The sequence below is a fragment of the Podarcis melisellensis genome (assembly GCF_964234715.1).
Source record: "Podarcis melisellensis genome assembly, chromosome: 15".
Lineage (NCBI taxonomy): Eukaryota > Metazoa > Chordata > Lepidosauria > Squamata > Lacertidae > Podarcis > Podarcis melisellensis.
In genome coordinates this window covers 37,864,627-37,877,365 of record NC_138532.1, presented here as the reverse complement: position 1 = coordinate 37,877,365, position 12,739 = coordinate 37,864,627, and the positions used below count along the sequence as shown (strand labels likewise).

Here is a 12,739-nt window from a genome sequence, read left to right as displayed (position 1 = left end):
CTTCTAATTCTATAATTTTATGATTCTATGAATTGATTATATGTAAGTGGCACTGGGTGCCTTTTCGGCTGAAGAGTGGGGTACAAATGCACTAAATAGATAAATAAATAATAATCCCTGTACCACATGCTACAATGCAAGCCTATGGAAGCCTGTACAGGAGAGATTTCCAAACTTTTCATGCTGGTGACATGCATAATTCCGCGACACAGTAATTCAGTTTTACTAGCAAACCGGAGGTTCAACTAACCCCTTATAAGATATATAGACACATATGGCACAACACACCTACACACTGCAGCTGACACACTAAAGTGTCGCGACACACATTTTGGAAAGCTCTGCTGCACAGGGAAATGGAGCTGTAATTCAGAGATGAGCCAAATACCATTTGTATTATAAAACCGTAAACACAAACAACGACACATGTGCTTTCTTACTCCTTTCATCCTGATTCTCAATATATTATTTACTCAAGAATAAAGGAAGGATTGGAATATTATTTTGGAAAGGACAAGCAGCTCTAAAAGCCACTAATCTACTACTTCCCAAAGCAATTTAGAAAATATCATCTCAACAATTATATTCTGTTCTTTCCCTTCTTTTCTACAAACTACTCTCTGGTCCTTTGGCAGACCAAGATCACTAAAAATAATGGGTGGCGTTGGGGAATTAGAATCCATTTAGGACAAGCAAATTCTAAATGGCTAAGGAAAATACAAGGTATAGCAACTCGGATAAGGACAGGGACAGCTGCTGTAGTTTGCGTAAAGCAAAGACCGATTACAGTACAGATGTCAAAATCAGAAGGAAAATGCCATGAAACTGAATTGAACTTACTCGCAGGTTAAACGCATACAAAGGTTTGTAGCCGTCCAGCACGCAATCCTATGCACGTCTCCTCAAATGTAAGTCCCATTTAGTTTAGTGGGACTCAGTCCCAGGTAAGAAGAAGAAGAGGAGGAGTTTGGATTTTATATCCCGCTTTATCACTACCTGAAAGAGTCTCAATCTCCTTTCCCTTCCTCCCCCACAACACTCTGTGAGGTGAGTGGGGCTGAGAGACTTCAGAGAAGTGTGACTAGCCCAAGGTCACCCAGCAGCTGCATGTGGAGGAGCAGGGAATCGAACCCAGTTCACCAGATTATGAGCCCACCGCTCTTAACCACTACACCACACTGGCGTGTATAGCAGGGCAGCAGAATCTTTCTTTAGCCTGAGGGCCACATTCCCTACTGAGCAACTTCCCAGGAGCCATATGCATGTGGTGGGCATGGCAAAAGCGCACAGAACAACAAATGTACATTTTACCTTTGTGCTAGGAGATTTGTTTCTACACACGCAGGTGCCGTAAATAACAATGGTAGCAACAGAATCCCCATTATCCTGGAATGGGAATTGTAAAACAAATCAGAACACCTGTTTTCATATTTTTCTTCTCATCAGCCACGAGCTCCATACCTTGTTCAGTGGAGATCAAATGAGGGGCATCCTGGATTATGGGTTATTATAAACCTGAGTGTTTTTACCTCTGTGTCACAGATTGAAGATAACCCCTGTTTGGCTGTGGGTGAGTCAAGTTGTTTACAATGTATGTTTAGCATTTTCAGACCTCCCTAGCAGGGAATGAAGATACGCCCAAGCGTACAAGGAAAGGCTGGTGTTAAATATTAAGGAAAACCATGGATCTAGATGAGCAGTTTGGCAATTAACAGCCAGCTGAGGAAAATTAGGGAATCTCCTTCCTTAGAGGTTTTTAAGGGAAAGTTTAGTGTAGCTTTGATTGAATTTTTTGGGTACTGTCTTGGTTATCCATTATCCAACTCCCTTGAACTCTCAATTGAGGCCAAATCAGATATTTTTCTTTTCTTCTCTCTCTTAGAAATATGAATATGCATTAAAAATAGTACTGCCTAATATGAAAAGATTGCAAGGCGATTTACAACAACGTTCATTAAAAATACAGTAACAGTATTAAAATAAATCCGACAGCAGTTAGCACAAAATTTAACTTTAAAAGGTTTTGACAAACTGCTGGGACTAGTTCTTCAAGCAATGTGTTCAGCACAGGTCAGGCATTGCACTTTTATTGCACACCTGTGCTCCTTGTGTGACGTCTGAAACATCGCGAGTGCAAATAGTGCCAGAGGTAACCTCACAGAAGGGATTTTGCTAACACACACCATACCCTCCTTTCTAATGCAATGCTTTTCAATGGAATAAAATCCACAACTTCAAATTAGAATGAACTTACATATGCTAGGAACTGTTCAGGGATGGATCCAATTGCCTAGAGGGGTGAGCAGGCTATGCCTTGCTGGGGAAGGCTGCATCTCAGTGGTAAGAGCATCTGCTTTGCAGGCAGAAAGTCAGATGATCCCTAACATCTTCAGAGGGATGTGGGTGGCGCTGTGGTCTAAACCACAGAGCTTAGGACTTGCCAATCAGAAGGTTGGCGGTTCGAATCCCCATGACGGGGTGAGCTCCCGTGGCTCGGTCCCTGCTTCTGCCAACCTAGCAATTCGAAAGCACATCAAAGTGCAAGTAGATAAATAGGTACCACTCCGGCAGGAAGGTAAACGGTGTAATACAGTGCTACCTTGGGTTGCATATGCTTCAGGTTACAGACTCCGCTAACCCAGAAATAGTACCTCAGGTTAAGAACTTTGCTTCAGGATGAGAACAGAAATTGTGCAGCAGCAGCAAGAGACCCCATTAGCTAAAGTGGTGCTTCCGGTTAAGAACAGTTTCAGGTTAAGAACGGACCTCCGGAACGAATTAAGTACTTAACCCAAGGTACCTCTGTATTCCAACCGTGAGGTTACCAATGCAGACAACTGTGGTCAGTCTATCCCAAGCCAGGAATGGCCATAGCTGTCTCACCAACAAAAACTCCCTAGCCACCGAGGACAGCTGCAGCTCCAGTGACAGAGCTGGATCTCAGAGCTGCTCCTTCAAGGGGACTGTGATCACAACCAGAGCAGGACCTGGGAACTGCTCACACACAGACTTGTCTTGCCAGGATTCAGAACGTGTGAAAGATAGAAAAGGCAGCCCTTCACATGACAAGCTATAGCTGCTGAAATCCCTCTTCTAAACCAGTATTAATAGTGCAGGAACTGTACCATCTTTTACACCATCATTAAGGTGGTCTACAGCCATGCACACCTGATCTCGTCTGATCTCAGAAGCTAAGCAGGGTCAAGCCTGGTTAGCACTTGGATGGGAGACCAATACTGAGGGGTAGGATCCCTGCACCTTTCCACCTTAGTCACAAAGTGATTTTCAAAACACTTTGTTCAGATTAATAAACGTTAGCATGTTCTAACAATCACAACCCAACCAGAGGCAGTTTTAGGGAAGCGTGACTGGTTGATTGCAGTGTAGAACAGTGGGGCGGGGTGCACCAAATTTTAGCATCACATGACCCCACCCTGCTTGTCCTACCATCAAGAGTGAGCTGATCTCCTTACTTTTGGAAGAGGGGTGCACTTATGGCTGAAGTGGGGGTGTTAGTCCTGCAAGAGCCCAGAAGCGATAAATAATATAAGTCGAAATAAATAAATAAATTGTCTAGTAGCTGGTCTCTAAGGTGCTACTGGACAATTTTTTAATTTTTTAATTTATTTCGACTGCGTCAGACCAACACAGCTACCTACCTGAATCTAATACTGTAATATAAGGACTGGCTGGCTGGACCATACCATCTAGTCCAGCCTTTCTTTGCAGCAGGAACTAGCCAAATGTCCCAAGGGCAGAGATGGGGAACCTGTAACCACCAAATGTTGCTGAACCACAGCTCCCATCATCCCTGACCTCTGGCTATGCTGTCTGGGGCTGATGGGATTCGAAGTCCAATGACATCTAGCAGGCTTAAAGGAAATTGTTTTTTTTGTAACAGCTCCCCTATTAGTGTCCTTTGATTTCAAAGTTCCGTTTTCACCTCCACTCCCCGCCCAAGCATGAGACTCTATTAATCTCGGCGTCATGGATTTGAGCCCCACATTGAGCAAAAGATTCCTGCATTGCTGTGGGTTGGACTAGATGACCCGCGGGGTCCCTTCCAGCTCTATCGTTCTATGATTCTAAGGAGGGGGTGTCCCCTTCAACCAGCCACAAATGTGAATCCAGCACCACTATATTAAAGGAAAGGCCCTAGCTCAAGGGTACAGCACCTGCCTTGCATGCAGAACTCCCCACGCTCAATTTGCAGCATATCTCCAGGTAGGGCTGGAAGAGACCCCTTCCTGAAACCATGGAGAGCAGCTGTCAGCCAGTGTAGACAACACTGGTCTAGAGGAACCATTGGTCTGACTTAGTATAAGGCTGATTGCTGTGTTCCAGATAAGGTAAAGGGACCCCTTGACCATTAGGTCCAGTTGGGGTTGTGGCGCTCATCTCACTTTACTGGCCAGAGGAGCCGGCGTACAGCTTCCGGGTCATGTGGCCAGCATGACTAAGTCATGACTAAGTCTTGTGAACCAGAGCAGCACACGGAAATGCCGTTTACCTTCCCGCCGGAGCGGTACCTATTTATCTACTTGCACTTTGATGTGCTTTCGAACTGCTAGGTTGGCAGGAGCAAGGACCGAACAACGGGAGCTCACCCCGTCGCAGGGATTTGAACCGCCAACCTTCTGATCGGCAAGTCCTAGGCTCTGTGGTTTAACCCACAGCGCCACCCGCGTCCCTGTTCCAGGTAAGACTGGGTGCCAACTGGAATGACCTGCCTTGGAGCGAATTGACTAGAGCTGGGCAGGCCAAGGCAATATTTGAGGAGCCTTCCTGCAAGAGCACAACTACCATGCTTCTGCTTATTTATTTAAGAGTGTGCTTTGAAAGATGTGGCGGCGGGGGGAAATCTCTGTGTAGGCTTTCCCTCTTCACTTCTTAACCAACCAACATCTCCCCCCACCGCTACACAGAGACACATGTGGGTACATACACAAAACCAGGATTTGATTTACAACTTTGCCAATGAATAACCCTCCTCCCCTCTCTCTCTTTTTTTAATCGCAAGCTCTTGTGTATCTTTCTGTTGATGATTTATAGAAATAAATTAATAACAGCCAGTCCCCACGTGCTGGAAGTTTATGTTCTCCAGTATCTTCCACGCCATCAGATTTGGGTCAGATTTATTTAAACATAAGAAGTGCTTCATTGTACGCATCAGGGGGAAGTGTCCATCATTCTTGGTTCCTGACAAGCTGGGCAACCTCCCCTTGAAAGACATGAGTTTCAGAACCCTTGGCAAGATATGAACTTCCCCTCCTATCAGTACCAAGCAGCTGTGGCCCAGAGGTAGACTGCTCCAGACTTGGGAGGTTCCATTTTGCCATACATCCTAACATCTGATAATACACCAAAACACACCCACACACACCAAAACCATCATTTTGGTTGACTGAATATTTGCAACAAAATCTGCCAAAATAAAATAATATGAAAACTTGGGATGAAAGCCCTTGATAAAAATGGGTTTGGTCCTCTCTGCATGTTTTCTATGCTGTGCATAGGCACTCCAAACTGGTTCCTGCCTCGTGGAACAGAGTTAAAATGCAATCACTGAAGAGCTTGCTGCTGGGGGGTCTTTCCCGTGGAATTCTCCTGGGCTGCAATCCCTACTGAATTTACTTCTGAGTAAGTTCGCCCTGGGAATCCTATGCCCACACTTCCCTGGGAGCCCAACTCATTGAACTCAACGGGCTTCGCTTCTAAGTAAATACGCATTCATTGGATCGGACTGTTACGAACCGGCTCGAGCGTGGATCGAGAGAGGCCTGGACCATCTCTGCGAATAGAGATCATTCAGATCAATGGGAAACTGACCAGATTAGGATCCACAAAACGCCTTGCCTACAAGAGGTGCCAAGGGTCTCTCTCTCTCTCTCTCTCTCTCTCTCTCTCTCTCCCAGAAGAGCGCGGCCTGATCTTGTGCGTGTTTACTCGTGAGTCAGCCCCGCTGAATTCAAACCGGGCCTCGCTTCCTCTTCCTTTCTAATCGAGGAGCCGTGGATAAGATTGCAGCCTCTACAAGGTTTAGGCCGCAATCCTCGATAGAGGGGGGGGGGGTGTTTCTTTCTGCGGACAGACGTGTTGAAAGAACACCGTACTGCGAATTTCTAAATGCTCCGGCAGCACGTATACAAATGCTCCGGTTTTATTATATGGCGTGTAAACGGACCGGTGGTGGGGAAGGGGCTTCGGGTCCCTCCTCTCTCGGAGCTGTTAAAATTAGGCTTAGTGGTTTCAAGCCTTTTTTTAATTCCAGAGTTTGTCCAAGGCAATTGGATTGACATACTGGCCTGAAAATCTCAGGGGGTTAGGGGTTTTTTTGTGGGGGGAAGGAGGTTGTCCGTTCCCCAAACCCACCCCTCGTGACATTTATTACCCGTACGTAAATAGCACTGAAAATCAAGGGACGTTTGCTCCGTCCAAATGGGACCGGAGTGTTTCTTTGGGGCGATATGCCTACCAGTTTAAACCAAGCAGTTGGGTATTTACCGGAAAGTAAACCTCCTTGAAGTCATTGGGGTTGACTTGTGGACAAAGGCGCGCGCGGGATCTGCCTCTTATATAGGCTGTTAAAAAACGCTTACTCAAAAGTAAGCGCCTTTGGAAATAAACGAAGGAAACTTGGTTAAGATCCGGCCACAAAAGAAGAAACGTGGTCTCCGGGATGAACTTCCCCAGCCCACCCATGGGATCCAAAAGTGTGGCCTTGTTCTGGTAGGTTTACTCTGAAGTAAGCCACAGTTTCTGTTGAGTTGCTTCCAAAGTAAACGGACAATAGTAGATTGCAGCCCACACAGCCCCCGTTCCTAACCCCCTTTGTTCGGAAAAGTCCCGTTCACTAAATCCTATGTTGCCCAGTTAAAATTGGAGCAAGCGCGACTGAACTCCCTGGAACTTGCTTCCGAGTAAATTATACGTTGGATCGGGTGCCAAAAAGTACCTTAATAATTCAGGCTGCGATCCTCAAAACATTAAGCATATCCCACTGAACACACTTCAACGAAATTGAATTAGACGAAACAAATCCTTCAATAAACTACTGAATTTCCTGGATCCTTTTTAAAAAACAAAACACCTCATATTTTCCCATTTAAATAGCTTTTTTAAAAAAATAAAAAAGCAGGATGGGAATAATAGGAAATATATTTATGCCTGGCTCTCCTAACCTAACCTAACCCTAGTCAATTACATTCCATCATAATAAATCAAGAAAAAAGTATTATTATTATTTTTAAAAAGTTACCTTTAGACTGAAAGCCATTTTTGAGCTGTTGGCTTCTAGGCCGCTGAGGAGAGTTGAGCTAAACCGGGAAGAAATCCCCAGCTTCTCTTTAAATTGAGGCGTGGGGTTAATAAATAGCAGAGTTTATTTAGTTGATATTTTGCTAAAGGAAAAAAAAATCGTAAACTACGCGGGATAATTAGTAACCAACTTGTCAAAGCCGTTCAGCTGACTTTCAGTTGAGAGATACACACATATTTATAAGATCTTTAGCTAACAAATCGAAGGGAAGAGGAGAGGAACTTGGACCGGAGAAGGGGATGGAAGCAAACGAGGTGCTTATTTAACAAAAGAAAAGTTTTTGCAGAGAGAGGAGGGTTGGAAATCTTACTAGGAAGTGAAAGGGTTTACTCGGAGTTAATTATTATTAGATTCCCTTTTAATCAAACTCACACTTCTCTCTCTAGGGCCTACCCACAAATATATTTCTACTACTACTAGTAGTAGTAGTAGTTGTTGTTGTTGTTATATACCCCTTAACAACAAACTCCCACTTCTCTTTATGGACTTTATATCGCTATTATTATTGATTATGATGGATGGCTTCTTGACTAGATGATGGTAGATTATTTATTATGGGTTATCATGCTTATGATTTGTCTTTTTTTAGAAAAAGCACCTGAGGAGTATATATCTACAAACACACACACACACAAATATATATTCAACAATATGGGTCAGTCAACGTTGTATAAGAGCGACTTCGGAAAAGTTGGCCGCTTGTCGATTCATGTACAAATATAGGTGCTGAAAATTCCCCACAGTGTGTGTGCTTCATGAAAATATTGTATATTCATCAATTTAAATTAGAGAATGTCAGCGAATCCCACAAAACTTGGCCATTTCTCGACATTGCGTCGATGTTGCCAATTCCAGGCAGTCCTTGCGAATAAATGAAAACTCGATTACATGCACGGGTATAATACGCGGAGGTTGACAAAAGCTAATCGCCAGCGATTTGTGTCTGAAGGAGTTGCCTGCCTAGTTTCCGACCGTCCCGAAATTCACCTGAGACTGTCAAAATCCACCAATTTTTTGACCTTCAACGAATGACACGTGCGTCATCCATAGAACGCGTGCAATGCCTAATTAAGGCACGACATAATACATACGTATCTTGCAGATGTGATATCTACTCTATGTATACGGCATTATACAAATTATGTACACACAGGTGCACGCTCACACGAAGAAAAGCCCATTTAAACAAGATGATGTGAAATAAAGGAAGAATTCCCACGTTATTCCACCACCCCCTTGAAATTATCCCCCTCCCTCCCTCCCTCAGGCGGTTTAAGTCTCGTCCTTCTTCCCTTTTGGCCTTCACCTTGGGCAAAGAAGCGTCTGAGGGGAGGGGCAGAGGGCAGCTGGAAACTCAACTTCTAGGTAAGTCGATTTCAAAAAGCACAACCACAAGGACAGCTGTAGCAGCGGAACAGCGACTGGGTTCTTTTGCGTCGGAATCCTGGGCGAATTTCGTTCAGAAATTAATCTCCTTGCATTCTATGGGACTTACTCTCCCCTAAGCGTGGCTAATATTTCGGTTTTTCTATTTTTAAAAAGTTCCAGTCCAAATATTCCTTTCCCTCCCGCTTAACCTGTTGAAATGGCGGGTGGAATCATGGTAAGTGGTTTAGAGGGGTTTTATTTTATTTTCGATTTTGGGCAATCTACAAATTCTGTAAAATAATAATAAAAACATAGTATATACCCCGCTTACCGTGACAATTTGTTTACTAGCTTGCTGGGCTTGAGAGGGAAGGGTTTCACGTGAGGGGATTCTGGGAAGGCGGGAGTTTTTCATTTCTCTTGGGACTTGCACCCCTAAAACAGGCTCTCTAGGAAAGGAGGACCCCACTCAACTTAGTGAACTAACTCCCGGGTAAAACACGCACAAGATCCAGCCGCCCGCGTCCTAGGAAAGCAGGTTTTTCAGCTTATGTTTTAGGGAGCATGGAAATCGGTTTTCATGCATTTAAAAGGGGATGGCCGAATAAGGGGAACACCTCAGTCCTGAGTCCAGACAAGCCTTCTCAAATTGCGCGCGGGTGAGGCATATGTATGCTGGCCACGGGGATCACAACAACGTGGTTGGGCAAAATTTTGAGGTGGGTGGGTTCCCCAATCGATCCATGTTTCAATAGGAGACTTGAAATAAATGGGGATGCACTGTGGGGGCGAGGAGGGAGAGTTTAAATAGAAACTTCTTAAACGACCCCACCCCACCCCCATTTTTCTTTAAGCGTTCCGTGCTCTTTTTAAAAAGGAGTTTTTGCGCCAAAGGCTCCCGCCGGCTTCGAAGGCTCCCTCCGACCGAACGTTCCGTTTATCCGAACGTTCCATCCTCCCCTTTTGATCTGGACGTTCCATCGGAACGTTCCATCCCCCCCCCTTTTTGATCCGAACGTTCCATCCTCTCCCTTTTCACTTGGCTGTTCCCCGCGCGGTGCTGCGCCCCCGGCTTGCCCTGAGCCCGGGTACCCTCGCCCCGCGGTCCGTCCCCGCTGCCTAATTTTTACCTGATCATCCTCTCCACTTCGGCCCTTTGCTCGGCCGCCTCCTCGGTGTTGAGCGCCTGCAACTCGCGGAGGATCTGCGGGGTGTCGAAGTCATCCCCGTCGTCGGAGCCTTCGTCCCCGGACAGCTTGTCCTTGCCGTGCCCGTTGGTCAGCGTGTGGAAAACCGGCTTGCTGTCCACGTCGGGCCCGCCGCCTCCGCCGCTGCTGGGCGAGAGCTGCAAGTTTTCCAGTTTGACCCCGTAGGCGCCGTTGCTGGCGGCGTTGCTATTCCCGCTGGCGGTGCCGGAGGTGGGCATCAGCTCCTCCAGAGCTTGGATCAGGACCTCTTTGGTCACCCCCGAGGTGAGGAGCGCTTCGAGAAGTTCTTGCTGCAGAGCGCTCAATTTGGACACCATTTTAAACCAGGGGGGAAGGAGAGAGAGAAAGGGGGGGAAGGGTTAGGGAAGGGGTGAGGAAAGAGACCCTCCAAAAAACTCCCGACCCTCAGAAATCCAGCTTTGCTTCCCTTTCGGATGGTAACCCCCCGAATCTCCAGTCTTGACACCTGTTTCTGCCGAGAGGATCACTGGAGAATCACCCTCGAAGGATGCCTCGGCCGGCCTCTACTCCAATTTGATGATCTCCATTAGGCAATATAAGATATGCAAATGAAGTGGGCAGGCGGGGGCATTCTTGCAGCATGCAAATGATGGGCAAGGGGGGTGGTACTGGGCAGGAGGGGGGGAGAGGGGGAGAGGGAGCCGCACCAGGATTCTCTCCCCTGTCCGACGTCTAGAATTGGCTGCGCTCAGACCCAGGGTGTCTAAGAGATCGCCAAATCTTTTTTCCTTCTTCTTCACTGTACTTTGAACCTGTTTAGGGAGAGAGTGAGAGGGAGGGAGGGTGAGATGAGCTATCAAGGGCGACCGAGAGTCTCTCCTTCTTGTGGGGAGGGGGGAGCTAATCTGGAAACCGCTGGGGAGATTAGATCGATTCGCCTCGTCGTGTAAACTCCAAAAATTGAGCTAAGCGTGCAGGATCGAAACCTTCCCCTCCCCCCCCGTTCGCTTAAAAAGAAAATAAATTGGGGAAAGATGGGTCCCGATCCCTTGACCGGCTCTGCGGGATCACAGTTTCACCCTTGTCTTAAAATAGTGGCTTGGTCAATTTCACGTTCCGTTTTTATAGCTATAACTCCCAGATTTCTTTCTATCTCCTTCGATTTCTTTCTGGATTCAAGTTTGGTAGGGAAAACCTTGACAGGACAAATATTACCTGTCACTTCGCAAGAGAAGAACTTCCCAAATTATTATTATTTCTCCTTCTTATGCCCCCGACTACTCGCTACCAGTTCCAATTTTCTGAGGTTCATTAGAGAGAAATTTGTCAAGACTTAAAACAACGTTTGAAATGTGTGTATTTTTATATTCGAGATCTGGGTCCAAATCTAAACTATAGGAAACAATAGATTGCATTATTGAACTAGTCAAAATATATATACTTCAAATGAAATATGATAATATTTTCTTTAAAAATAATTCCACGTTGGAAGATTTGTTGGTTTTTATTTGCAGCCCTGTTCCATTTCCTTGAGAGAACAAGTTGACTTGAAATTAGGAATGATTATTTTCACATAAAAAAGTTGTACTTTGCAAGAATGCAATAGGTAAACTTTCCTTGCATGTGTACATGTGTCAACAAACATTTCCTAATTAAACAACCAAAAAGGCCCTGCTTGTGATTTGTAATGAGCAAACTTTCATTTTAACTCAGTCAATTTCAGTTAAAACAAAACGATTAAACACTTTGGCAGGCAGGGTCCGGCTAAAGTTAAGCGCTTCCAGCCCGCTGAAATGATTCGTGTTTACTTAGAAGTAATTCCCACAGAGTTCACTGGGACTTACTTCTAAGTAAACACAAGCAGAGAACGGGGCTGTATGTTGATTGTGGCGTAAGCTCCGCTGTTTGTGTCCAAGGACTCACTTCCTGGTAGAAGTGTGGTCAGTCTCAGACATGTGCTCCTCTCTTTCCTTCAGTAAGCCAATGCGTGTTTACTCAGAAGTAAGTGCCACTGTGTTCAATGGAACTTACTCTTAGCTTAAGCGTGCATAGAACGGCAGCCTTAAAAGTTCACATACACCCAATGTCAGCGGGCGACGTATTTCCTGCCTTTGAACATGTCAAAGAAAAGCGATATGGTCCTTATGTCCGTATGGCTTTTTAAAAGTGCGATTCGGTTTTTTTAATCATTTCAGCCGGTGATCTGGAGAAAACGACTAAACTTGTGGCGATGTGCATAGGAGACTCAGCCTTGCACGTGGCCGTGGACTGCACGGATAGGCAGAGTGAAGCAGTACACGGAACCCCCACCAGATTTGCAACCAACTTCCCCCCCCCCCCACTCCCAATCTACATTTAGGAACTGTCTTCAGCAGTAGGAGACTGGATATCACAACGGAAGACTCCAATTTGTGCCTGCTTACCTGGTCATAAGCCCCACTGAAGTCAGTGGAAATTACTTCCAAGTAGACCAGTATAGGATTGCACTGTCGATTGCTTACTTATTTGTTTGTATGGGACAGGTCCCATACAAAATGCCTTTAATTTTGGAGATATATATATATGCATGCCACCAAATTACTTGAGAAGCTGAATGAAATTTAACAGCCACACACAACAAAGGTGTCTGCTCCTTTCCAGGTCTGTTTACCTGCCTCCACTAAAAAAAAAACCTTAACTGAGGGCATGGCCGGTTGCAAGGCCATTTAGGCTGAGCAAAGAATCCTAGGCGGTTTTGTTTAAACACTTTCCAGTTTTTCCTCCAGAGGTGTATTTGAAAGAGGGTGGCTAGAGAAAAAAGAAGACTGTTTAATATAGCTCCAACAAGGAAGTGCCCCAGCTGACTGTGTTCGCAGCAGGAAAAAATAATAATTTAACTTCCAGA

General features: G+C 45.4%; 1 protein-coding gene across 3 annotated transcripts in view; it reads right to left on the bottom strand.

The window, feature by feature from the left end:
• Positions 1 to 11,065, bottom strand: part of HNF1B (HNF1 homeobox B) — a 60,015-nt gene extending 48,950 nt beyond the window's left edge. The window contains exon 1 of one of the 3 annotated variants that reach the window (XM_081890431.1): positions 9,817 to 11,065. In XM_081890431.1, coding sequence (XP_081746557.1) covers positions 9,817 to 10,211 — 395 coding nt within the window. In that variant the 5' untranslated portion in view covers positions 10,212 to 11,065. The remainder of the gene's footprint in view (positions 1 to 9,816) is intronic. The other 2 variants (XM_081890432.1, XM_081890430.1) reach the window with 2 other exon arrangements.
• Positions 11,066 to 12,739: the final 1,674 nt, after the last annotated feature.